Genomic DNA, 26,731 nt, shown 5'->3' on the forward strand with positions numbered 1-26,731 from the left:
GTGACCTGTTATGTGCCAGGCAGGCATGATATAGATTACTTTTCATAGCGTTCTCATTAAGAAAAAAAAAAAAAAAAGGCTGGGTGCCTGGCTCACGCCTGTAATCCCAGCACTTTGGGAGGCCGAGGCGGATGGATCATGAGGTCAAGAGATCGAGACCATCCTGGCCAACATGGTGAAACCCGTCTCTACTAAAACTACAAAAATCATCTGGGTGTGGTGGCACGCGCATGTAGTCCTAGCTACTCGGGAGGCTGAGGCAGGAGAAGTGCTTGAACCCAAGAGGCAGAGGTTGCAGTGAGCTGAGATCGTGCCACCGCACTCCAGCCTGGGTAACAGAGCGAAACTCCATTTCAAAAAAAAAAAAAGGAAAAACCTACAGGGTAGGTTTTGTTATTATCCCCATTCACATAAGAAATGAAAGCCCAGAGAGGCTTAGTGGTTTGTCCAAGGCCACATGGTAGCAGGTGGTAACATCCAGATTTGCATGCAGGTCTTGGGAGTCCCACCCCACACTCCTCCCCTACCCCTTCTCTCTCTTTCCTCGAAATGCTTCGTATTCATTCTGTGTAATTCTGTGAGGTAACTCATTCCTTTTTATTACAGAATAAAGACAAATTAATTTTTTTTAATGAGAATATTCACAAAATAAAGAGAAAACTCCTATAGTCCCACAACTATAGAAAAGCACTTTTCACATTTTGGTGTATCCACCCAATAATGTCTTTTCTCAGGTTAACTAAGGTTTGCCTATAATAGCAGAATTCCAAAATAAGAAGGAAAAAAACACACATCCACTCCCCATCTCCTCTACTTGCCATTTGTCTGGCTTCAAGGGTTGGAAGTAGAGGATACAGTCTACTGCCATGGGCTGGATTGAATTTGTGTTGCATCCCCATGCCCCTCAATGCCACCACCCAGCCCCTACATCCTCTCCCAGCTTAGCTGGGCTCCTATTTAATGCAAGCTGTCAGATGAAAGGCACTCAGTACCTTGCCAGGAGCCCCAGGGACACTCGTTCCAATGTATCTGCATTCAGTCCCTTCCCATCCCTTCGGCTATCACGTGGGACTCTCCCCTAGACTCCAGAAGAGCCTTCCCCATCTTACTCCCTCTGCTGCTCCCTTGAACTCACCTCACAGCCAGCCCTGCCTGCTCTTCCAGAAACACTTGCTCCATTCATTGCGCTGCTTGAAGGAAGCACCTGTTCTGGGCTCTTCTGGAGGTACTGAAGATGCAGCAAAGCCTGTCCTCAGGATGCATGCAGTCTAGTGGAAAATTGGCATAGACACAAGCAAATCAGCACACTGAAATGCATATGCAATTGGAAGCCACTCTCGGAAGGTGACCTGGAGCTGCAAGTTGAGGATGAAAGGGAGCCAAGGGTGGTGGCTTATGCCCATAATCCCAACACTTTGTGGCAGTTGAAGCAGGAAGATCATTTGAGCTTAGGAGTTCAAGAGCAGCCTGGGAAAGGTAGTGAGACCCCATCTCTATTTTCAGAAAAAGAAAAGGAGTCCAGATGTAAAGAACTGAAAGAAAATCGTCCTGGGCAAAGGGAACAGCAAATCCAAAGGCCCAGCAAGTCCAGTGGGAGGAAGCTCATCTTGTTGAAAAATGTGAAAAGTTGAAGTTGCTGAAGTCTAGAGAGCCAGGAGGGAGGGGGTGAGGATGAATGAGGCTGGAGAACTGGTGGGGCAAATAAGGAAACATGGACATTTGGATGCAGTAGAAAACCATCATAGGATTTTTCAGAGATGAGACATGGCCTAATGTACATTTTATAAAAACCACATTCGTGGCTTGCAGGGGCAGCACAAGCTTGGAAGCAGCGTCCCAGTGAGGAGAGGACCTGCATGGTCCCGGATAGAGGAGAAATGGCTTGGAGCAGGGTGGTGGCCATGGGGTTAGAGAGAAGAGACAAATTCTGGCCATATTGTAGAGGCATAGTGGAGAAACATGTTGGTCTAAGAGCAGTTGAGGATTGGGGCATGGTGAGGGACAGGCAGGTCTCCGTGCTCACCACCTGGAATGCCGCCCGCATCGATTCCCCCTCATCTTTTGGGGTCCCACTGCAGCCCCATTTCCCCTAGGAGGCCTGCTGACCTCTACCTCCAGCTTCCTCTGCTTCCTCTTGGCACCCCCAGAGCCTGGCGTAAGCAGGGCCTTACTCCTGTGGGAAGGCATCTGACCTGTCACCTTGGGTGGGCTGTGACCTCCTTCAGGATGGAGAACAAATGCCACTGGGCCTGACACAAGTCCCAGTGACTGGTAGGGAGCCAAAAGGGCTTGCTGTGTGGCCAGAGGACATGACCCTTGTAAGGGACACAGCCTGGGCCTGCACGGCGCTCTGCAGGCGTTAGAGAACACTGCTTCTCTGTGTGGGATAAGGTGCTTTGCTCCAAGAAACTCAGAATTGGAGTCGGAAGTCAACCATTTTCAGATGTGACCTAGAAAACTGGCCAACGACCCCAGACCTCAGGGCTGTCAAATTGAAAAAAGTCAGCAGAGGACTCTGAGAAACCAGCTGGGGCAACTTAGAGGGCACAAGGTGACCTGACCTCCACGTGGTGAAGGTTAAATACACAGTGAGAAGATGTCTCCAATGCTGGAAGAACTCACTCTAAACACAAGAGTGGTAACAAACATAAAGCCTGTCTCCGCACTGATGACTCTTGAAAAACACTGCAAATGATCTTTTCTGCAATAGGAAAAATGCCTCCCTGTGCGCCAAAAAGAAAAGGATGTGGTCAGAAAGGAAGTGGGTGGAGGGGAAAGTGGGAGGGGAGTATTTACAGGCTGCTTGGAGTCTGATATAAACAGTGCAGAATGAGGAAAATCCTAATTTTAACACTTACTCTGTAATCATGGTTGCAAAGCATCTGAGAATCAGGACCTCTGCCAGAGCCAGGGCTGGAAATTGGTCTCAGGGGCCAGGTGGCTGCCCAGGTGACAGGCGCCTGGCCTGGCTCCCCTCTAGCCCCAGCCCTGTGCCAGGCTCCACCTCCGTGCCTCCTCTCTCTTCACTGTCCCACCATGCACTGTTATTTCCAGCTTCTCCTGTGGAGGGGTTGGGAGGAGAAAGTTGCTGCAAAGTCTGTAATGGCACGGAACATGAGACTCACGTGACTGGGGTCACATTGCTCTCCTTCACGTTAGATGGAGGGAAGCCTCAATGCTCAGGGTGTGATGTTCTCTTTAACTAAACTTTCCACATACCCAAATAGTAGAACCTTAGGTTCCAGCCATGAAGATGAAGACAAAAGGCAGAAGCCTCTTTTCCCCCCCTCTAAGTGCAGTAAAGTTAACGCAGCAGTCAGAATTCCTCTAAAGAGTAGGCTGAACATAGCGGTTAGACCACAGACTCTCAGGACAGTGCCTGGCATTCAGGTTAAGTGTGAGCTATGATTAAGGTGATGTTATCAGAACTATTAATATACTCAGCTTTAGAACCAGAGCCTGTCTTGGAGATCCCCTGCTGTGCCTGCGTAAACACTTTAGTCGATTAATTTTTGGAGACATGGTGGTGGGTAGCTGAGGAGGAACCTGGGTGGCCAAAGAGAAGGCATTATGGGGAGGGAGAGGGGTCGTTTAGCAATTGTTCCAAAAATGTTTGAATATTTTAACAGCTGGCATGGTCATAGCAGTGTGTATCAGCTAATCTCATTCATGACTTTTATTCTTTTTCAGAGCTTTTGGACTCTTAATTTTGTACTAGGGAGGCATCATGAGAAAGTGTGTGTTTAGAATCAGACCTTGGGTTCACAGCTTGATTCTGCCCTTAACTAGCGGAAAGATCTTGAGCAAGTTCCCTACTGCATAATGGCAAATAGAAGGATACCCACCTCATGCAATTGATGTACAAAGTAGATGTGATACTGGTTGTAAGGGTGCTTTGTGCATGTTAAGACTAAACAAGCAGCAGTGAAACCACACATAACAAAAGGAAAATATTCCAGATTGGAACTGTCCTGGGTTCCAGAACTGTGCATCTAGATCTCCCAGCTCTGCCCATCCCTAACATTTGAGGCTTCGGAGTACGAATACAAAGGCCTGGGTGCCATATTTCTCAATATTTATAAGTTATAGGTCAGACTAACAGAGGGCTGAACCAAGTAAGTTCTATCCTCCTACCTAGACAAGTATACCTTTATAAAAACCTGAAGGCTATGTTCAAATTTAGCGTTCTTGGACTCCTCAAAGTTTTGTGCCAGAACCTAGCAGCATAGGAACAAGTGACCCTCAGCCCCTAGCTCCACCCACTTCCCCTCCCACCCCTGGCTCTGTACCACATTGAAAAAGATGTTCCATCACATATATGCATGTGGGCACCCAACACATGGTCCCAAACTCCATGCATACCCCCAACAAACAGCCACCCTGTGGCCCACCCCTTGGGCCCAAAAGTGCATACACAGTGGAGTGGACTGCCCTTGGAAAGACAGGACAGGGAAAAGGCCTGAATAGACTCTGGAGGTATGTTTAGGGACATTTGGGCTGGAAATATTGAGATCCTCGGTACCCAGAGAGTGTTCTCGAAGGAGGGGCACATCCTCTCAGCCCCACAGACTTCTTACCCAGTGTGAAAGAGCATGGCCAGAAGATACCAGAGTGGGTCTCTTAAAAGGGTAAGGCCAACCAGACACAGTGGTTCATGCCTGTAATCCCAGCAACTTGGGGGGAGGAGGCAGGAGGATCCCTGGAGGCCAGAAAGTCAAGACCAACCTGGGTAACATAGCAAGACTCCATCTCTTTTAAAATGTTTTAAAATTAGCTGGGCATGGTGGTGCATGCCTGTAGTCGCAGCTACTCCAGAGGCTGAGGCGGGAGGATCACTTGAGCCCAGGAGTTCAAGGCTGCAGTGAGCTATGATTGTGCCACTGTGCTCTAGCCTGGGTGACAGAGTGAGACCCCATCTCTAAAGAAAAAAAAAAAAAAAAACAAAAAAACATGTAAGGCCAGGCCAGGGCTCCTCTCACCTGGGTCTAAGGGTAGTACTGCCCTAGATTTCAAAGCCTGCCCTAGAAGCTCTCCAGGCTTGAAACCATCAGTCCTCCATGTGTGGTTCCCCCTGACTCCTATGCGACACCGCATCAGGGGACATTAGTTAATCAGTAGAGTCCCTGCACAACTGCCCACTCCCTGCCTCCAAGAATGTTGCTGCCAGCCTCTCCCCAGACTCCCCAATGACTGCAGGGCTTCAGGGGGAGCAAAGTGGGGTTCTTCTCAGAGAAGTTACTCTGCCCCTCAAAGGCAGTGGGAGAATTTGTTGGGTCTGAGTGGAGTCTTGACCTTAACCCGTGGACTGCTTATTTGAATGAAATGCTTAACATGATGTTTGATTGAGATTTGCCTCTTTCTTCTAAAAATGGGATGCAGAAAGCATGAAGGTTGCCATAATCGATGTTTTCATTATTAGGCCCATTGGCAAGTCCATTAGCTGTGAGCTTTGGGTCAGTGGCTGGTTGTCTAAAGCAAAAACACTGTTTACCACAGTGAGGAGAAGGGTTGTAGGAAAAGGAAGGGAATTAGATAATAACTAATATGACAGCCAGGCACAGTGGCTCACGCCTGTAATCCCAGCACTTTGGGAGGCCGAGGCAGGCGGATCACCAGGTCAGGAGATGAGACCATCCTGGCTAATGTGGTGAAACCCCGTCTGTACTAAAAATACAAAAATTAATTGAGTGTGGTGGCACACGCCTGTAGTTCCAGCTACTCGGGAGTCTGAAGCAGAAGAATCGCCTGAACCCAAGAGGCGGAGGTTGCAGTGAGCTAAGATCACACCACTGCACTCCAGCCTGGAAACGGAGTGAGACTCCATCTCAAAACGATATATAGATATATTTTATTATTTATACATATATTTATTATATATAATTATATATATATTTATAATTATATGTATTTATTATATATAATTGTATGTATTTATTATATAATTTATATATAAATATCTATAATCATGTATTTATTATATATAATTTATATATAAATATCTATAATCATGTATTATATATAATTTATATATAAATATCTATAATCATGTATTATATATAATTTATATATAAATATCTATAATCATGTATTTATTATATATAATTTATATATATCTATAATCATGTATTTATTATATATAATTTATATATAAATATCTATAATCATGTATTTATTATATATAATTTATATATATCTATAATCATGTATTTATTATATATGATTTATATATAAATATCTATAATGTATTTATTATATATAATTTATATATAAATATCTATAATCATGTATTTATTATATATAATTTATATATAAATTATATATATAGAGAGAGAGACATTGTGTGTTGTAGTTTACAAAGCATTCGTTCCTACATCATCACTTCATTTGATTTCTGTAATGGTTCTGAGATGTAGGGAGACCTGGAGTTATTTTTCTTCCTGTTTTACACATGAAAGTATTTAGCTGTGCTAAGTACTTCCCATTCATTATCTCATTTAATTCTCACACCAAGTACATCAAGTAAGTACTGTTACTATTTTTATTCCTTATTTCTTAGATGAGGAAACAGGTACAGAAAGTTCACACAACTAGTAAGTAGTAGCACTAGGTTTACAGGCCTAAGCAGTCTGGCTCCAGAATGCTGGTTTCAGCCATGATGCTGGACCACCTCTCTCTACTTCATCTCTTTTCTCCCCTTTGTTGCCAACCTTCTTCTCATTTTTTTTCTTGTGCTTGTTAATTCCCTTGCAGAATGGCTTCCACCAGCATATCTTTACTGCTGTCTTGAGAATTAACAAGTTGAATGGCTTTTTCTCTTCTATGTCTGTGGCTTTTGACACTGCTGACTCCCTGAAATTCTCAACTTTGGAAATTAGTTCTCCTTTTTTGCTGGCTATTCCTTTGCTTTTTATACTCTTCTTTGTCTCTGGCCATGTGACAGGTCTGTCATCCTCAAAGAGCTCACCCAGCACCTGATCCTCTCCGTGCAGATGGTTGCCAAATTTACATCCCTAGCCGTGACTTTCTTCTAAGCTCTGGACCCAACTTTGCAATTAACTCAGACACAGCGTCCACCTATTAGTCAATTCTGCAAATACAGCAGTGTCCAAATTGAAATTCATGGTCTCCCCTTATCTTTCACCTCAGATCAATTTGATATTTATTCAACAAATGATTTTGAACTATTTTCCCAGCACTGTTCTAGGTACTGGAGATATAGCAGTGAATAAAATATATAAAAATCCTTGCCTTCTTAGGGATTATATTTGGAGAGTGGGATGAGGGGAGACAGACCGTTAGCAAAATAAGTAAGGTATAGTGTATTAAAAGGTGCTGTGGAGAAAAAATAAAGCAGAGATGTGGGATGGGGAGCACTGGGGCAGGAGGTTGCAATTTTAAATATGGTTGTTAGGAAAGATTGCAGTGAGAACGTGGTATTTGGGCCAAGAATAAGGGAGGCAAGGAAGCAAGCCTTTCGGATATCCAAAGGAATATTGTTCCAGGTGAAATGAACAGTAAGTGCAAAGGCCCTCAGGTGGGAGTTTATTTGGCATGATCAGTGAACAGCACAGAGGCCAGAATGGGCAAGAGGGAGAGAAAAGGAGATACAATCAGAGAGGAAATAGGGAACTAGATCATGTAGGGCCACATAGCCATTTTAAGTAGCTGAGCTTTTCCTGAGTGCTTTAGGAGGCATGGAAACATTTTGAAGAAGAAAGTGACATGATTTTACAAATATTTAACAAGATCACTGTGGCTGCCATGTTGACAATAGACCAGGGACGCAAAGTTGAGTAATTAGCAAGGAGGCCAGTTAGAAGGCCACTGCAGTAATCTAAGAGAGACAACTCTAGCTTGGACCGGTGTCATGGTGATGGGGGTAGTGGAAAGGAGTTGAAATCTAGATGTATTTTGATTGCATCCACAGGATTTGCTGATAGGTAGCATGTGGAATGTGAGAGAGTGGCCAAGAGTGACTCCAAAGTTTTTGGCAAGTGGGCAGGTGAATATATGGATTTGGAGCTCAAGGGAGCAATCCAGCCTAGAGATACAAATTTGGAAGTTGTCACAGTGCAGATGGTACTTAAAATCATGAGACCAGATGAGATCACCAAGGAAATGCAAATAGATAGAAAAGAGAAGAAGACCAAAGCCTAAGCCTTGGGGCCCTCCAATGTTAAAAGGTTGAAAGATGAGGCAGAACTAGCAAAGGACACCGAGAAAGAAATAATAAGATATAAAGAGAAACAAGATTAGTAAGTATGCATCACGTGCAAGACACCATGCTCCAGACAAAGGATGCAAAGACAAACACAACCCCATCCTCACCATCCTCATGCTCTAATGCAGCAGTCAGGTACTACACCTTGAAATACCATTGCGATTGGTTCAGGGATGGGTGTAAAATGTCAGGGACAGTGAGACCACAACCTTGTTACTTCTGTGAATGATTACACACACACACACACAGTCAGCCATACTTGCCTCTTCTAAGTGACTCTTTTTGTTTATTTCTTCTTTTGCCTCTAACAGGCATTTGGTTACCAAACCTTGGAGAACCTACCTTTGTAATATCTCTTATATGTGACACCTCCTGTCCATTTTCTCAGCCACCAGTCTAGATGAAGCCCTCATTAAAGATCACCTGCAGTGTTGCAGAAGCTCCTAAACATCCTCATTCCCTCCCTTTAACACTCTAATCCAACTTTTTTCATTACTCTTCTTCCTCACAGTTAACTCTCCTGAGCAAAAGTCTCACCACCTCTAGGATGCAGCCCAGGTGCCTCAACCCATTATTGAAGGTGCTCCACAAACCGATACTACCCTGCCCCGCCAGCAGCGTCTTCACTCTTCCCAGTGTTCTCTGTTTCCTGGACACTCCACATCCATCCCGGGTATCACACTTTAGCCTATGACACAGACTCCCACCTGGAATGCCTGTCTCTATTCCAAAGTGTTCATATGCCATTTCCTTCACAAAGCTTTTCCCCTGCTGTAGCCTGCATGGTTGTCCATGTCTCCCAATTGCTGTATCACTTGGAGTCTCTGACACTCATTTTTGTATGTAGGTGTATGATAGCACAAGTAGTCACTAAAATACATCCATATTCACTACTTCATTCAGTTTCATTTAAATATGCCTCCTCTTAAGGATAAGCAACTTTTCGTGCAAGGCATGATACTATTCTAATAATAGATTCTAAACGAATAGATGTTAGATTTTTTTAAAGGTGAGTAAATATATAAAGTATAAAACTGTAATAAAACACTTTGTTGTATACAAGTTCTACCAAGCTCCAGGAATATAGTCATGAAAATAATTCAAATAAAGTACTTATTTTTTTAATAAATAGTTAAGTTTTATGTGCCAGCAATGTGCAAGACACTAGTGATTCAAAAATAAGTCATAATTCTAAGCCTCAAGAAACCTGTAATCTAATGACAAAGACACGTAGATCGTTATAATATAATCTGACACCTGTAGTTGTAGATATATCTATGGGTGCATGGAAGAGAAAGCTTCCTGGAGGAGGTGATACATGTGGTGATTCTCAGAGGATGAGTAGTTCGATACAGTGGAAATTGAATAGGAGGAGGAACAGCATAGGCAGAGGGCACAGCAGTGGAGGTGAGAAACGCATGGTGTGTGGAGATGGGAAGGCCAGATGATGGAGAGCCATGTATGTCCTGTTAAGGAACTTGAATTTTACCCTGTGGGTGATGCCAACGATGTCCATATAGAAAAGCCTTGGAAGGATTTTATGTATAGAAAGAGCATGATCAGATTTGCATGTTTGAACATTTGGACAACCTAAAAGATGGATTTGAGAGAGACCAGAGTTGGATGCAGAGAGACAAATTATGCGCCATTCCAGTAGACGAGGTAAGAGATGCTGAGGGCTTGGATTAAGTGAAGGCAGTAAGAGTTGGGTAGGGAAAAGGAGATAAATTCAGGCATCACTTATGGGGCAAAATTCACAGGATGCTGTGATACAGTCGCTGTGGCAGCCTAGGGGAGGGTGTGGAAAGAGCCAAAGATGGCCCTTACTTCTGACCTTGAAGATTGGGTGAGCAGTGGGCCACCCCTTGCAGCGGAGACAGGGGAAGACAGCTTGGTTTATGGTGGAAATGATGAGTTCAGTTTGAGCCATATGGAGTTGGAAGTGCCTCTGGCATTCCATTCAAAGTAATCCCCTTAAATGGTCATTGAATGACTCAAATAGTGCTACTGTTCTTGGAACTTTGCAGAGACTTCTCAAAAAACCATTACCAAAGACATTTTATCAGCTACATAAACCAGTCATGCATTTTATAGACATAACTCTCTTTTTGGAAAAAAAAAAAAGAGAGAAAGAGAAAGGAAGGGAGCGAGAGACAGAGGGAAGAAGGGAAGGTCACTGCCTTGGGGTGTACATTAGTATCTATTTTCCATAAAGGAAAAATTTGTTATTTTTCACATAGAAAGCAACTCCCTATTCAGTAGACTTAAGTCATAATGAATTTTGGCTGTTTCCAAAATCAAACCATCCCTTAATGATGTAGTCCTAATTCCCTAGGGCTATGGAAGAGAACATGCCTCTGACCTGAGGAATTCCCAAAAGCACAGTTGCAGAAGTAACAACAGTGTAGCCTCCAATGTCACTATTCCCAGTGACTACATGTGGCCAGATGTGTTTGTTCTGATGTGATGATTAAGAAGCCTGTTGTATTTCTCTGTTCCAGAAACTCCTCCAAGAAAAGGGTATTTTCCTTCCCTCCTGAGATAGCCACAAGAGTTTGTCTTTATTGTATTATCTCTGTTTTTGGGTTTTTTGTTTTGTTTTGTTTTGTTTTTTTCAAAAAACTTGGGACCAAACTAAGTTTTATGATTTGTCTTACAAAGCTGACTTGCAGACCCTGGGCCCAAGTCTCTGCTCACACAGCTCTGGGCAGGAAGAAGGGAGGCAAAAATATGAGAACTATAAAGACTCCATAGACAAAGTCACTGAATCTACCAGCAAGATAGCCTGAAAAGGACTATGTTGTAACAGAATAGAAAGTACATCCACTCAAAACCAAATTCCCCAGGGAATATGCCACAGTAAGCCCAGTGTATAGGGTGGGAGAGCAAGAATAGTCTGCCACTGCTGGGAATACCTGCCCTCCAATTCTAAGAAGGAACTCAAAGGCCAGCAGGGACTGGTCACAACCAAAATGAAAAACAAGATTTAGGCAACACAGAAAATAGATGTATTGTGACTGAAGAATTGTCTTAGCCCTTTGCTTGGGGGCATGAAACCGACTCCAGTATGGTTATTTCATGAACCCAATGAGCAGATTGGGTCTCTGCCCAACCTCTGACCCACTCAAAGAACATGTACTCCCTTTTGTACAGTAAGAAATGGCATAGAATTACCTTGGAGCTGCTACCCTCAGCTGCAAAAGCATATGTAGCAAAATGAGCTCTGACTTTCTGCATCGGGTCAATTCCTTACTTAGTGTCTGCCAACCATGATACACTGCAGTCATTCCCAGCAGTTACCAAGGGCATGACGAGAAAAGGCTCTTGCAGCTGTGGGGTCACCTCCTCCCCAGGCAGCCAAGCCCTCCCTTCACTTCAGGCTGGGACTGACTGGCCTAGGAGGTACTGTGTGGGGTCAGTAGGAGGCAGTGGTTAGTGTCTCCATGTCCCCAGTGTGACAGTAAGGGTACTAAGATGTTAATCAGCACTAGCTTGACAATGCAACTCCCTTTAAGACCACTTGCATAAAACCCTGCAGGATCTTCTGTCACTTCATAGGAGGAAGAACTTTATATCAAACAAGACCACTGCCTCTTAGCTGATGAATAAAGCAGTCTCACTTCTTTAATTATTAAATTCTAGTTCATTATTACCAAGCACCATCCCTGGTACCCAGAGTGAAAATATGGAGAATGCATCAATAGACTCTGCTGACTAAACTTCTGCCCTTACTGGGGTCCAGTCCAGTTCTCCATGACTGGTCTTGGAGCTACTAACTCATTAGACAGCCTGAGTCCTCTCCACTCTAGCTCCCTCCATTGCTGTGTAAAGGGTACTTTTGGAGGCAGTATGATACAGTGGCCAAAACCAGGGACTTTGAAGTCAGACAACTCTCAGCTTCACCTCTTGCAATCTTTAGGACCTTTGTCATGTACCTTAACATCTTTAAGCCTTCATCCGCTCGTGTGTAAAATGGAAATAAAAATTTATTTATCTTGTGGAGTATTTTGAATATTGACTGAGATAATGTACTTAGCACAATGGTTGTAATAGAGTAACTCAATAAGTATCAGCAATTATTATTAGCAACAGTCTACAGCAGGGGGTAGAGACATTGTTTCCTCGTCCTCCTGTACGAGGTCAGAGGCAGCCAGGAGGAGTAGGTAGGTGCCAGAATGGCAAGTTTGCCAAACTAAGCTGTGAGGCTTCCAGGCTGGCCTGGAAGGCAATGGGAGAGCAGTGCATTAGAGTGTATGCCAGCCTGTAGAACAACTTTCACATTCAGATGGTTTCCAGAAGATGACCATGATTTCCTCATGTTACGATTTTCTATGCCTAAGTGATGAATTGGCTGATGCCTAGAATATAAACAACCCGCTTTGTTAAGTAGAAATTCTATTACTATGATTTCCTAAGAAATTAATATAACCTTTAACTTTGCCTCCTTTTGCCCTTCTTTCCCCCAGATACTGCCTTCCAAGTACGTCGAATTTCAACCATCATTTCTTCCCAAAAAGCAAACCTTATTCACACTCATATTTCCAAGAAAGTGGTTCTTGTAATGGAATTCCTCTAAACTGCTGATTACCATCATCTAACTAGTTGATGTCTCTTTGTGGTCTCACAACTGCCTCTTTGAGTTTCCTGTTCTCAATTGGGTCAGCCATGGTTGTATTTAACTTGTTTTGGCATGGCTTTGTTCTTTTATTTTGGTTTGTTCTCATTTAATCCTGAAACAGCACAGCATAGAACTTTTTGACCTGAATTCCCCTTGTGAACTTCTCATTTTGCCCAAGTTGACTATGTTAGTAGGCAGTGAGCACCTCTCCAGCTTTTGAAAAATTCATTCATCCTCTTCTTTTCTTGTGCATGTCTTCTGCTTTGCCAGGTCAAGCTGGGAACTGCCTGACTTGAGGGAAGGGAGAGTAAAAGCCATCAGTGACTCAGATGGGGTGAGCTACCCTTGGTACGGGAACACCACAGAAACTGTGACCCTGGTTGGCCCCACCAACAAGATCTCCAGGTTCTCCGTCAGCATGAATGACAACTTCTACCCCAGTGTGACATGGGCAGTGCCTGTGAGCGACAGCAATGTGCCGCTGCTCACAAGAATCAAGAGAGACCAAAGTTTCACGACCTGGCTGGTGGCCATGAACACCACCACAAAGGAGAAGATCATTCTGCAGACCATCAAGTGGAGAATGAGGGTGGACATTGAGGTGGACCCTCTTCAGCTCTTGGGGCAGCGGGCCCGGCTGGTGGGCAGGACTCAGCAGGAGCAGCCCCGGATCCTGAGCCGGATGGAACCCATCCCCCCTAATGCACTAGTGAAACCCAATGCCAATGATGCCCAGGTCCTCATGTGGAGGCCCAAGCGGGGGCCACCTCTGGTTGTGATCCCTCCTAAGTAGAAGCGGACTGGCCTGACTGTGTGTGGATCACACGCCTCTGAGACATGCAGTGAGGGTGCCAGGGGTGGCAGGAGCCAAACTGAGTTTCTGAGCCAAAGCAGACCTCTCGGTTTGCCAGCCTTTGCAGCCACTTTTGAAGAGTAGGGCTGCTCCTTGGGTGGTAGAACCATAATCCTTAGGAAATCCCTTCCTCTTAGGAATAAAGAAATCACTGATTTGACAGACTTGCTGTGATTACCATGCAAGTAGCCATATTTTGGAGCTGACCAGGATGATTCCTTTATCTCAACTATTCACCATTTCTTTCCTGTGAGATGCAGGGGATGGAAACGAAATTAAACAGTGCCTGTGGCAAATGCTGCTTCCCAACCAATTAGAAGTAGGAGTGAAAACATCCACACCAGGTGGTCGTAAGACAGACTCCTGCTGTCTGACTGGAGGGTGCTGGGGAAATGGGTGGTGAAAGAATGGGTGATGGGGAGAGGAAAGAATAAGGTTTTGTGGGCACATTAATACTTCTGCATTTATTAGTTGATAATCAGATCGACACACTCACTGGAATGAATGCTTAGAAAACTAGATAAATACTGATATTTGCTCCTTTCTGAGGGAGAAAGCCTCATTGGAACTGTCCAAGGTGCTGATGTGAACTAACGGAAACACTTCATTAGTTCCATCTACCCACCTCTTTCCAAAAAGATTGCTTATTCAGAGTATTTTTAATCACAGTATTTGGCTTTGTAATTCCTGTATTCTGCAGTAGTTACGATATTTGGGGCCCTGTCCATGTTTTAGTGAAATCCTAACTGTGATTTTGTTTACAGCTGCTTATTCTGTTCCCATGATTAGCCCTAAATTTATATTTAAAAAATTATAAGCCATGAAACCATGTAAGATTTCAAGAACATTTCAGCAAATAAGAACAGCATTTTCATTCTATTTCTTTTGAGTTTCTGAATGATCTGAACACATAGAATGGACACATGTATGCATAGACATACACACGCATGCATGCACACATGAAGGATGCATGTAGCATAATTAGTAGCATATTTGCCACCAGTGCCTACATATCTACCTGTAGCCTTTGTATGTACATACGCTGTATATTTTTATATATATTTATTTTGGCTCTATTTCACAGAAGCTCAAACTTGAACATTTGTGAGAAACTACTTCCTACGGCTTAACTTTAGAGCTCTTTAAAGAAAACCTAAGCTACTCATATTAAGTAAGCCTGTATTGCTAAGATTTAACCAGTAAAGATGAGAGGCCAGGTTTCCTTTAGTCAGGCCAATATAAAACTTCTTTTTGAGGGTTTCCAGTCTTTACAGTGAGGATTTTTGCAGTTCTAGCTTGAATCACCCTTCCTCCCCCACCTCAAAAGAGCTTTTCCCTTTATTCTCAATAATTCAATCATATATATGGTTGTATATATATTTGCTTGTTCACCACCCCCTTCCATGCAAACTAATTATAAAACTTTCACATTGTCATTGTGGATTTAATAAGTAGGCACTGCTAGCTTAATTTCAGAGGGAGAAAGTTGAAGTTCAAGGCAGTTTTACAATCTCATGGTTGGTTCCAAAGAGCTGTCTTCTACTAGAGTTTGTGGATAGAGAATAAAAATCAGGAGGATTTATTACTTTTATTAAAAATTCCATTTAGTCTAATTTATTTCAGATTCTAGTCCCAGGGGATGGTACTTACTTATGTAAGAGTGCTAACAGATCTACTCCAAATTATGTAGTGTTAACCTCACACCCCAACCATCAGCTACTCTGTTATAGATTAGTTATTGATGGCAAGTTATTTATAACAACACATTAATAATACATCAGTGGCTCACAAAGGACCTGGAGACATTCATTTAGAAATAATTCAGCTGTTACCTTTGGAATTCTCTGTCCCTTCCCATGTTTCCTTGTTTTATTTGGGAAAGGCAGCCCCAGAGAGCTCCATGGCTAAAGTACAAAGGAGCTTATTTTCCATGCTGACACCACAGGCAGGACTCTCTCCCCCAGACTGAATTAGACTCCACCCCTATGGGATTCTGCAGAGTGGATACTGATCCTAGAATCTAATCCATATGGCCCCACTTTAAGAAAACCTGATATTTTAAACTCCAAAGTTGTAACAAACAACAGATTAATCAGAATTTACATTACAAAATGCTATACAAGATTTATGTTTGCAAATTCCCCTAGTGCATTAAAGTATGATTTACACAACTATATTTACAAATAACTTTTTCAGAAGCATATCTGTATTTCTGAAGCAAGGTATAGCATACTTAGCTAGACTTGTTTGCCATGAAAAATCACAGTTTTTCAGAGTTTTAAAAGAAATTACCCCCACGGCAGTTTTCTGGGAAGTTGTGTAATGACAAAATGAAAAAAATGGGAAAGTGCTTATGAAAGTTAAAAGCATTGTATACGTTGTGATTATTGTTATTGATACCATCGTGAACTCTACAGTTGGGTCTCTCAGCTTTGAAGTCAGCCTGGCAGAACGCTCTATTGCCCTTTAGCCAATTATTTTCAAGTTACTGTTGTTTTACAAGGAAATGACCCCTTTTCTTCCTGTGATTTGTGGATCATTATCTTTCAGCTTAGTCAGGATATTGCCAAATGAAGGTCTCTTGTACAAGAGAGAATTAACATTGAAATCTCTGTTGAGGTCACCTCTGCCCTCCCATCCAGCCCTCCTTCCCCTCAAAGTGCATGGGCCTGACGCCAGATGCCATCAGTTTAAAGGGGCTCATTTAGTGCCTTGATTAAGTTTTAGTTGGGTGGTCTCAGGGCTTAGACACACACACAACACATGGTTTCTTGGGGAAAAAGCATTTCATCAGGTCTTAAGTTTTCTTAATCAAGTCCTTTGAGATCTTTTAGTCCATGATCTCAAAGGAAATTGAGGCCTCGTTAAATTAGGTCATCTATTCACAATGGTATACCTAGCCAGCCGAAGAGCCAAGAGAAGGCCCCATCTCCCAAATTTCATCTCACAACATGGTCACACTTAGCTAGGACCCACAGCCTCTTGTCTCCAACCAAGACATTATCATCATCCCTAATCTATTCACCCACAAACCAGTGAGTCTAAAACTAGAGACAATTGGATCCGTTCTTTAAAGAACAAGAGAAAATCCCTGTTACTATTATGTAAAAGAAAATTTGAATGTTCCAGATTCCCTTTATCTGTGACAGCTGTTTTGAGGTTGAACCCTTAATCTGGACCCTTCGCTGCTTGCGCTTTACATTCCTGGGTCATTGCTGTAGTTCACATACCTAGCCAACTGAAGAGCCAAGCACATCTCCCAAATCTCATCTCACATGAGATGGGGGCACATGAGAAGGTTGGAGGCTAGTCCCCTACCCAACTCCCATTCCATGGACCTTTTTACAACTCCCTGTTTCCTGGTGCTGGAATGATATCTCATGGGTCAAAAGCATGTACTAAGCAGCAATTCTGATCAGTAAAAGAACTATGATTTATAGAGTATTTTTACAAAAGCCTTCCACATGCATTTTCTCATCCCCAGTCTTATAAGTGTAATACTCATAAGGAGTATTATTATCCCCATTTTCAGATAATAAATTGAGACCAAAGAGGTTAAGTGGCATATCCATGAGTACACAAACAAAATGTCAGGAGCCAGGATTGAAATGGGGCCTTTTGGCTCCAACATCCGTGCCCTTCCACTATCCTGTTCTGCCTCTCCTGTTCATCCCTGCCTAGAGGGCACAAAAGGAAAGGAAGGAAAGGAGAAAGCTAGTCCCTTTCATCTACACTGTCATGTAGTCTCTCCCAATCTATTAAATGGACATACTAAACATACGAGAACAAACACGCTTTCTTATGCAAAGAAACCCTTTGGGAGGTTATCCCAGAATATAATGCCTGACAGGGGCTGCAGTGTGGGTGAGCTAACTGTCACTCAGCAGCTGTTAGCAGAGCACTTGGTAATTGGGGTAGGCAATCTACTCTCCTGGCCTCAGAATCCCTTAAGCACCACAAGGCCAAAAAGGGGAAGGAAAGCATGCATCCTGCAACTGAGGTCCCAGCTGAACAAGGCCCTGCCACCCGCCATCCCTCAACACGGCAGGAGCAGCCTTTGGGGTGTGAGCAGTGGAAACAGTGGCTTTCCAAGCCCTGGTTAGCACATTGAACGTGCTTGTTAGAACTGAGGGCACAATTAAACATTGTAAGAGCCAGCTCCCAACTGAGTTGCAAAGAAAGATGTAAACACACATACACAGAGACCCACCACACTCACATACTCTTCAAACTGAAAAGAAAATTAATCAAAAACCCAATGAATGCCTGAACTCTATAATTAAGCCTAAATGATCCTTAGATAGAAAGGGAGCTGAGTGAGCAAGCTCTGTGCACACAGATATTTTTACCCCAGAGTCTTATTGCCATTAATTTCTTTTGAGATCTTGAGTACATCTGGTTCCAGTTTCCCTGGTAGGACATCTGCCTATGGAAGGCCATCAGAAGAGTTGCCAGTTCAGTGGCCAGAGGACAGTCAAGGTTATTTGGTCATTCCAAACACTCACAGGAAGGTATCTGGGGAGATGAGTGTCATCCCCACCCAGGTCAGCGGTGTACTCGCCCATGACAGAGCCCATCACCAACCTTAGGGTCCTAAAATTCCCTTTATGTATAAGTGCTTTACAGTTTATAAAGAGTTTTTCATTTCCTTTGTGTAGAATGAGAGGCATCTCTGTTCAAGATGGAAAGTCTTAGTATTGGCCTGATCTGTCATCGTTATTAATAGTAACAACACCCATCTGATTAGTATGTTACAGTTTACATAGTACAGACACAAATATTTTGCCATTTTATCCTCAACAATCCTGTAATGTTTTGGCATTATATCACCACTTTATAATGAGGAATTTGAAGCAGAAAGTTCAAGTGACTTGTCCACGGTCACACTAAATTAGTGGTACACTAGGAACTTGAGCCCTCTGCACGCAGATATTTTTACCCCAGACCTTTACTCCATTCTCACAGAACATTCTCTCCCTGGTTAAATGCAGGCACCCTCCTCTGCTTGTCCAGCCACTACTGTTTCTCAGGCAGGGCTGACTAGGAAAGAGTGCCCTAATTGATCTCTGGATGCACTTTAACCAGACAGAATAAGCTCCACTGAGGAGTCAGGGTTCAGGTGGCCCAGGCTGTGCCTTCAAGTGGTTTCTCTCCTATCCCACATTAGAAGAGAGGCCCACTTGGGTGCTCTGAGGTAGGAGGCCAGAACCCAGGACATCAGCATGACTTGAGATCTTGGAGGTCCTGCTGGTAGCTGGACTTGAACAAATCATTTAACTTTTCTAAGCCTTGGTTTCCTTCTCTGTTACCTGAGATACTAATACAGCCCAGCCAACATCACGATCAGAAAGACAAAGTAGGACAATGTCTGAAAATACTGCAAATTGCCTAATGTGCTGCCTCATGTAAGATACCATGACTTGAGTAGAATCACAGGGCCTGAAGCTGATGGCAGGCCCTCTGGCCTCATCTACTTGGAAGCCCAAAACCATCTCAGGAGAACTCACTCTTCCTGCCAAGTGAGGCTTGGCCCCTGCGGAGAGTGGGTCCCATTTCCCCCAGCCACCTAGTTTGTTCAGGGAGGCCTGAACCCTGGTGGTCAAGGAAAGAAAGATTTTTTGCATAGCACTCCAGGAAGCAGCTCTAGAAAGAATGTGTAGCTGGAACTCCAAGCGGCCTTTTGGAAAGGAAAGGAGGCCGGAATGTCAGGTCTAGGCCAGACTTGAAATCCCAGCCCAATTTGCCTAGTTTAAACCTAGAGAAGCCAGCTGGGAACAGCTGCATTTTTCCTGTTATGGGCTCAGACAAGAGATTCAGGGAAAATATATATATATTCAAAGTTTTATGTGGGTCTCTACACAGTTTTTGATGTCCCAGATCTTGGCTGGGACCCCACAGTTTAACAGTGTTATTTCAGATTTGGCCGTGTGGGTGCAAATAAAATGAAGAAACACTTCTTTGTACCCTACAGCCCCCAGGCTGTCTCACCACACTGGAGGTATATATGATGATGGCCTCTCTCTGCACCTGCCCGAGGCAGCCCCATTCCCCATGGCCCCACATGGACGAGCCACACAATTCACCTCAGGGCTGCTTCCCAAGGGCTCCCTGTCCCCATACCCCAAACTGTGCCTCTCCCAGCTGGGCCTGGGAATGGCCCCTAAGAGAACCTAACCAGCTCTTCTCACCAGGACAAATGTGAAGCCAGGCCTCTGGGCAGCAAGCCATGTGGCCAAGCATAGGAGCCCATCCTCTGCCTCCAGGCCCACATTTGTCCTTGGCTAACCCAGAAAACAGGTTGATCCTCAAAACAGCTGAGTGCTGGGTCAGAAATGCCCGGAAGAAGGGAAAACACATTAGAATTACAGCAATGATGGGAGAGGCCAGAGACACAGAGCACGACCCAGCGCCACATGGACCTTACTGGGGACTATGAGGAATACAGCCAGTGCCATGAAGTATTTGGATAGTGAGATCGCTGAGCCTAGGGCCAGCATTACTAGGAACAGAGAGGAAATATAAAGGAGGAGAGATTGTTTGCTTCATGCCAGTCCTGGGACTGGGTGACCCAAGCAGGCACTAGGATCCAGAATATTTTTATTTTATTATTATTTTTTCACAGAGCTGGAGTCTTGCTATATTATCCAGGCTGGTCTCATAAGATCCAGTGTTTAAGAAGGCACTCACTGTCAGGCCATGCACAGGCCTGGGAGTAAGTCCCTTCTTAAATACTGGATCCTGTACCCACCTGCCCCTGTGCAAGTGAGCCTCCTTCAGTGTTTATCCTAGGCACCTGGCTTGCCTCCCCTAGTCCCAGCCCTGCTTCATGCCCACCTCCAACTCACTCCTCTCTTCACAAGAAGATCGAGCAGGGAGGAGGATGTGGTATCCCTCTGAATACTTGTTCTGTCAACAAGTCTGTAGTGAGTGTCTCCTATGTGTCGGGCTAAACAGAGTCCTGCCCTCAGGGAGACAATGCCAACAGGAAGCTTTGGGAGCTGCCCATTTTCCCTCTTGGGCTCACCCATCAGAGGGGAGCCCAGAACCTAGGGAAATGCCTGCTTAGTTCTCTCTGTCCAGTGCATCAGCCAGTGTGCCTGTAAGATGTTGCCTTCCTGGCCCAGGGGCTCCATGAGGATGGGTGAGGTTGACAGGGAAGGACTTCTCTCGAGCACTTTGAGCTCTTTGAAGGAAAGGCACTAGGAAAAACCCACAGCCACGTCAGTACGGGCACAGACACTGGGGATGAAAGAAACAGCTGGTTATCTCTCCATCTGCTCTTGTCCCTTCACCCCGCCCTTCAAACCAATTAGAATATTCCACACAGACGTGATCCAATGAAATGTTAATTGGAAAAATAACAGGAAAGATAATACATGCACTTCAGGCTGAGAACTATTTCATTAAACCGGGCTTTGAAAGCAAGACAGCCAATTAAATTATTTCCCACTTCACTCCCTCACGTGCCAGAAACTATGGAAAGCTATTACTTCTAATTAGGAAAGAAAGAAAGACTCTGCACGTGCATATCAGATGAGCAAGGACTGAGAGGCTACGCCACCCATCTCTTTGCACACGCACACGCACACGCACATGTACACGCATCAGGGAACTAAAGACTCATCTGTCTCACCTAAAAAATTTCCTAAGTCTTCTGAAATAGCAAGAAAGCATCTGTTTCCAGGAGCCACTCACAAAATCAAACAAAGGAAAATGCCTTCTTCAGGCACATTCATCAGAAGGGAAATAGGGCATTTGCTGTGAAAGAATAAGCAGCTTTAAACTCAGTTGGATTCCAAACCTTCTGCAGCTTGACGTGATCCTGTCTTTTTCTCTTCAGTAGAATTAGATCTTTCCAAGCCTGCTTTCTGTATCAAATGCGATGTTCATTGGCACAGGGTGGTCTCATGGACCAGAAGACCTGAGACCCCTGAGGCCTGATTTTGGCTTGATGGTGGTCTGATGCAGGCCATCTTTGGGATCTTCACTTTTCCATCAGTGAAATGGGAAGAAGGCCAATCTCAGTGCCATATTCACCCTCAAAGCTTTTAGCCTTGTGAGAGCACATTTGACGGAGAGCTCTGAGCCTCTGTGCCTTGCCTTAGAGAAAACTGATAGAATCCAAACATGCATTTAAAATATTTTCTGCAGAAAAATTATCCTAACCCAGAGACACCCTTATTGTATAATAAATATAACAGAAATAATATAGTGAAATAATGATGACATAAAGCAGTCATTGTGGTGATGTGATTGGCACACAGGCATCTCTACAGTATGGAGCAGCAGGCAGACTCAGGGTGTCTCAAGGCCTCTGCACACGTGCAGCCACATTGTGCCCCACTCATTCCCCTCTATCCCTGCTGTGTCTGTCATTCTATGTCACACAAGGTATTGAGGGCTGGCAAAGCCTAGCACAGTCAGTGCCTCTTACCAATTCTAACCGATCTCATTATTGCAGGAAGGGGAAGTGGCACCGAAGAGCATGGCAGCTATTCCACAGCACAGGGAATGCAGAGGAACACTTTCTAGAATGGCTTCTAGGCTGTTACGTCCCCAATTATATATGTAATGGCGCATTGTCTTCTAAGCCGTTAAGTCCCCAATTATATATGTAATGGCGTTGTCTACTGACTTCAAACAATTGGAACAAGTCTTTTTTACCATCTACCTAAGAATTTGAAATTTGGTTTTCTCCTAAAATTGAAACCACGCATACAATCTGAAAAGGCAGCATGTTAATTTATAATCATAAAATTTGTGTCATTATAGCAATACATCCCTGTAAGCAAAGAGCATATCAAAAATTCAAAGATACCAAACAGCAGAATGATCAAGAAAAAAAAGAGAAGGATGCCTGATGCTTGGCTTTACCCTAGAGCGACTCTCTTCGTATGTTCAAGACTGCTTTTTTCTAATTTTAAAACTTTAGTTCACCCACTTTGTTATGGCCACAACTATTACATGAGAACTTCAGGTTGAATAACTGAGTAACTTCAGTTTTCTCTAATGTTGTATATTCAAGAAGTAAGTTTTATCTCATGTGATTTGGACTCTGGAATAAAACAGTAAGTTTTAGCTTAGTCATGGTGTGACCCCCTTGCACAGGAATGTTGGGTGAGCTACAGAGCTCTGGTCACTCAGTGATTCTTGCAAGTCCCTTTGTGCTTTGGATGCTAAAAAACAATGCCATTGGGGGTCTCAACTTCCCCCCCATTTCTGAGGATTGCCTGGTGCCTTGCTAATGGGTTACACATATAAATGACCTGTAATCCCTGATATTATTTTAGTTTTTAATCTTTTTAAAATAACCATATGAAAGTTATATTTTCTCTTTATAGAGAAGTGCATATGAAAATAAATACCAAAAATTTTACGTAAAATTTCAGGGTCATCTCCCCTTAAAATCTGTTAATGGAGCCCAAATCATGACCATCTGCTTTTAGGGAATGACATTTCTTTGATCACTGTCTTAATGCCCGCTTTATTTACATGTTTCCATGTCCACATACAGGTCTCCTAGTAGGACAAGGAAAGCCCAGCAAGCACAACCACATGGCAGAGACTGAGAAGGAGGAAGTGAGCAATGGCTGGCGGCTCCAGAAGCTGAATCCCTGGACAGCTGATTTCCCATTAAAACGTGTGCCATCCTGCCTACCTCCTCGCCTTCTTCCCGTCCCATGACCAGTCCCTCCTACCCACCCTCCATGATCCATGTGGCACTTGCCCTGGGCTGACTGGGCTGCCTGCTTGGCCCATGGGGAGCTGTGTTGAAGTGAGAATTGTGCCTGCTGTATCTTTTTGTGTGTGGAAATATGGGGTTCATTCAGATCCCGAGTCCTTTCCCCAACCCTTAAAGTGAAGCCTCCCAGGGATGAAGAGCTGGTCAGCCTGGACTTTAAATACCTAAGGTGGCCCAGCCTTGGTTCCCAAACCCTGCCTTCCCTCCCTATGCTTTTGGGTGGGAAACGGGGGATTTGTATCTTCCTTCCTCCTCCTCCTCCATGTGGGTGGCCTCTCTAGGTTTCTCTGCGTTCTCTGATCGTTGGAGAGCCAGGGCCAAGGCAGTCATCTTGTTCCCCCTTCCACGGCCAGGCTGGGTGCCTTCAGGTGACCGGGGCAGAGTGTAAGTCACCAGGATCAATGGGGTGAGGGGAAAACCACCTTAAGAGGGCAAAAATGGTGTGCATTGGTTTATTTATTGGTTTATTTATTGGCTTGCTTACTGATGTATTTATTTATATTTATTATACAACACAAAATCCATTTCCATTTTTTAAGCATCAGCCCCAGAATTTGTCTTCCTGGGCCCATAGAGCACAGTGAATTATTTCTCTTTTAAGCTTCAGAATAGAGAGGGAAATTTTTCTCTTTATGCCCAAACGCCTCCACCTCAGCCACATTTTCAACCAGATATGGGATTAGAAATCACCAGCTAACAAGGCTGTAAAGTCACACAAATCAGCAGAGGCTTGACTGTCTAGATAGCTCTCAGAATCCAGCCTCCACCCCAACCACCTTGCACCAGTCCTCTCATTCTCCTTTACTCAGGTGGGGATTGAGCAGCCACCTTCAGCCTAACAGTGCAGAACAAAACTTCTCATTCTGCTCTGATGTAGTATTCTAACATCAGATGCACGTTAGAATCATCTGAGGAGCTTAAAAAATATCCATGCCTGGTCCCCTGCCCAAACCAATTATAGCATCTAAGGGTAGATCCTGGGCATCAGAGTTTTTTAAGTTACCCAGATGACTCTAATGTGAAAATAGGGTTGGAAAGTTCTAGTATCACCTCTCCCTTGCCCCTCCCCATCCAGATTCTTTCATCTTTACTTCCCAAACTTTCTCTGGAGTCCTCTTCCCATTCCTCCAGCCCCTTCTCTCTGCACCTTCCCCATCAGCTCAGCCAACCATAGCAGATCCCTGGAGAGGGGGCAGGTCCCATGAGTGGTACTCTGAGGCTGGTTCCTGCATCCAGCCTGGGGGCTGCTCCCAAACAATTTCCAGCTTTTCTAGGAGCAGAAACCTATCCTCTGCAAGATTCTCTGTTCACCTGCACCTTCTCCAGGTTCCCAAACTCCAAAAGTTTAAAGGGCACTTTGGCGACATTTCTGTCTCCGAGCCCCAATCTTGATGGTATGGCCCATGTAAGTCTTATAACCCAAGCCTTGGCCATTTCTGCAGAGCCACCTGAGTTGAATGAGGATCTACTGTTAACAGAGAAAGGGGTCACAATGCTCCCCCAGCAAGTCCTTTTTCCAACAACCAACCTCCTCAGCCATCTAGGATTTGGATGCACAATGCAGCAGCTACTGTGCATTCAAATCCTAGATGGCTGAGAAGAGGCATCTCACCCTTCACATCTACAAGATCTCCACTGCTGGGTATGAGTAAATGTGTGTGTGAGTGCGTGTACATGTACATGTGCACACACTATCTACATACAAACCACCTAGATCTATAGAGATGCCAGACTTCACTTTACATGTGATTACATTTTAGATGAAAACAGTTGAGGGCTTTCGTTATCTTTCACTTGATGGAGTTTCACTGTATTATGTTCATGATGGGCCCCAGTGAATTCCATATCAGGTATATACATAGAATGTATAATATATACAAACTGTTAGACACACTACACACACACACACACACAAACACACACACAAACACACGCACAGAAAGCCTAGGGAAACCTGTGATGTGGGTAAGTTCATTTTGCCATCCCATCTCCTCCATCTAAGTAATTTCCCGGGCCAAGCATTATTTCACACACTCCCCTCAGCTGCCCAGCCATTCCCTCTCCAGCGTCCCATACCATCAAGCCTTCTTTCCCCATCAGTCCAAATGTCCCTGCCCTATGTCCCATCTCTCAGGGTCCTACTCTCTGATAGGTGACAGTTCAGTCAGTGGGTGCTAAAGAGTCGAGTGTTACCCTCCCCAGGTGACATTTACGTTTTAATAGGGGCTACAGATAATGCCTTAATCAGAAAGAGTGGCTGTAGTGGTGGGAATTTCAGGCACAGAAGTGCCAGTAAGGGAGATTCTTTTATATCAGAAGGGCATTTTAGAGCCCCCAAATCATACCTGTCTGTAAGCGCAGCGCTTCATAAGTGCATGAGCACAAGCAAGCACACTTACCTACATTATACCCTCCATAATTTTGAGATACCTCCCTTGCACTGGCCCTATCTTTAAAATGAAAAAAAACAACAACAACAAAAAAACAAAAACAAAAACAAAACAGAGAACTAGCTAAATTAATTTAGATCTCACTGGGAAACGTAGCCTATTTTTTCACCGGCTGCCAGCCATCTGGCCCACCCCACCCTGTTCAATTTCCCTTCTGCTCTTTCTCTTTTCAGCTACGACCGACTGTATCAGTTAATTTACTTGTACGTGTCCTCTCTGCTCTCTCCTTACCCTGCTCCCCTACACCGTGTATTTCCTTCCTTTACCATTTCCTCCTTGGAATTGTGCTGTGTTTCATTGTCCTGGAGGACAGAAGAGCAGGTTAAGGCATGAGCATGTGTGTATCACTTTGAAGAAAGAGAAACCAGGTATTCTGCTACAGTTTGGAGAAAAACCCAACGAAGGAAGAGATGAAAGCTGGCTCTGCAGAGTGCCTTAAAAATGACTTTAATTAGGAAATTCTGAGTTGTCGGCCTTCAAATGTTACATAAACTCAAACAGATGTTGCATTTCACTTCTCTGGGATTAAAAAAAGTTAAATACAGTGTGTATTCAACAACAACAAAATATGTTTTCTCTTTAATTTGGTCCTCAAAGATGCAGTGCCTGGTTTTCTACAAAACCTGGGGATGGCCCCAGGAACAAGCAAGCTCTGGAACATACAGAGGGCAGATGCAGGAATCCTGCCCAGCTAGGAAAGCTCTGGCAGGCTAAGGCACAATGTTGCCATCGAATTTGGTCCGAAAGACAATTCTAAAATGAGAAAAAGCATGGACAACTGTAAGGGGAAGAAAGGGATCTTTACCCTTCTCCCTAGTGACACACTTTGGGCTTAGTCTTTTGGGGC

General features: G+C 44.0%; 1 protein-coding gene across 3 annotated transcripts in view; it reads left to right on the top strand.

Annotated features, from left to right (window-relative positions):
• FAM78B (family with sequence similarity 78 member B) overlaps nt 1-26,451 on the top strand; it is a 110,893-nt gene extending 84,442 nt beyond the window's left edge. Inside the window, exons 2-3 of one of the 3 annotated variants that reach the window (XR_004032617.1) lie at nt 13,110-14,039; nt 23,207-26,451. Coding sequence is in view for 1 of the 3 variants with exons in the window: in XM_003258806.3 (XP_003258854.1) it covers nt 13,110-13,632 (523 nt within the window). In the remaining 2 variants the exon portion in view is untranslated. Of the gene's footprint in view, nt 1-13,109; nt 14,571-23,206 lie in introns of those variants that run through there. The other 2 variants (XR_004032618.1, XM_003258806.3) reach the window with 2 other exon arrangements.
• Nucleotides 26,452-26,731: the final 280 nt, after the last annotated feature.

Source organism: Nomascus leucogenys, chromosome 12 (assembly GCF_006542625.1).
Source record: "Nomascus leucogenys isolate Asia chromosome 12, Asia_NLE_v1, whole genome shotgun sequence".
NCBI lineage: Eukaryota > Metazoa > Chordata > Mammalia > Primates > Hylobatidae > Nomascus > Nomascus leucogenys.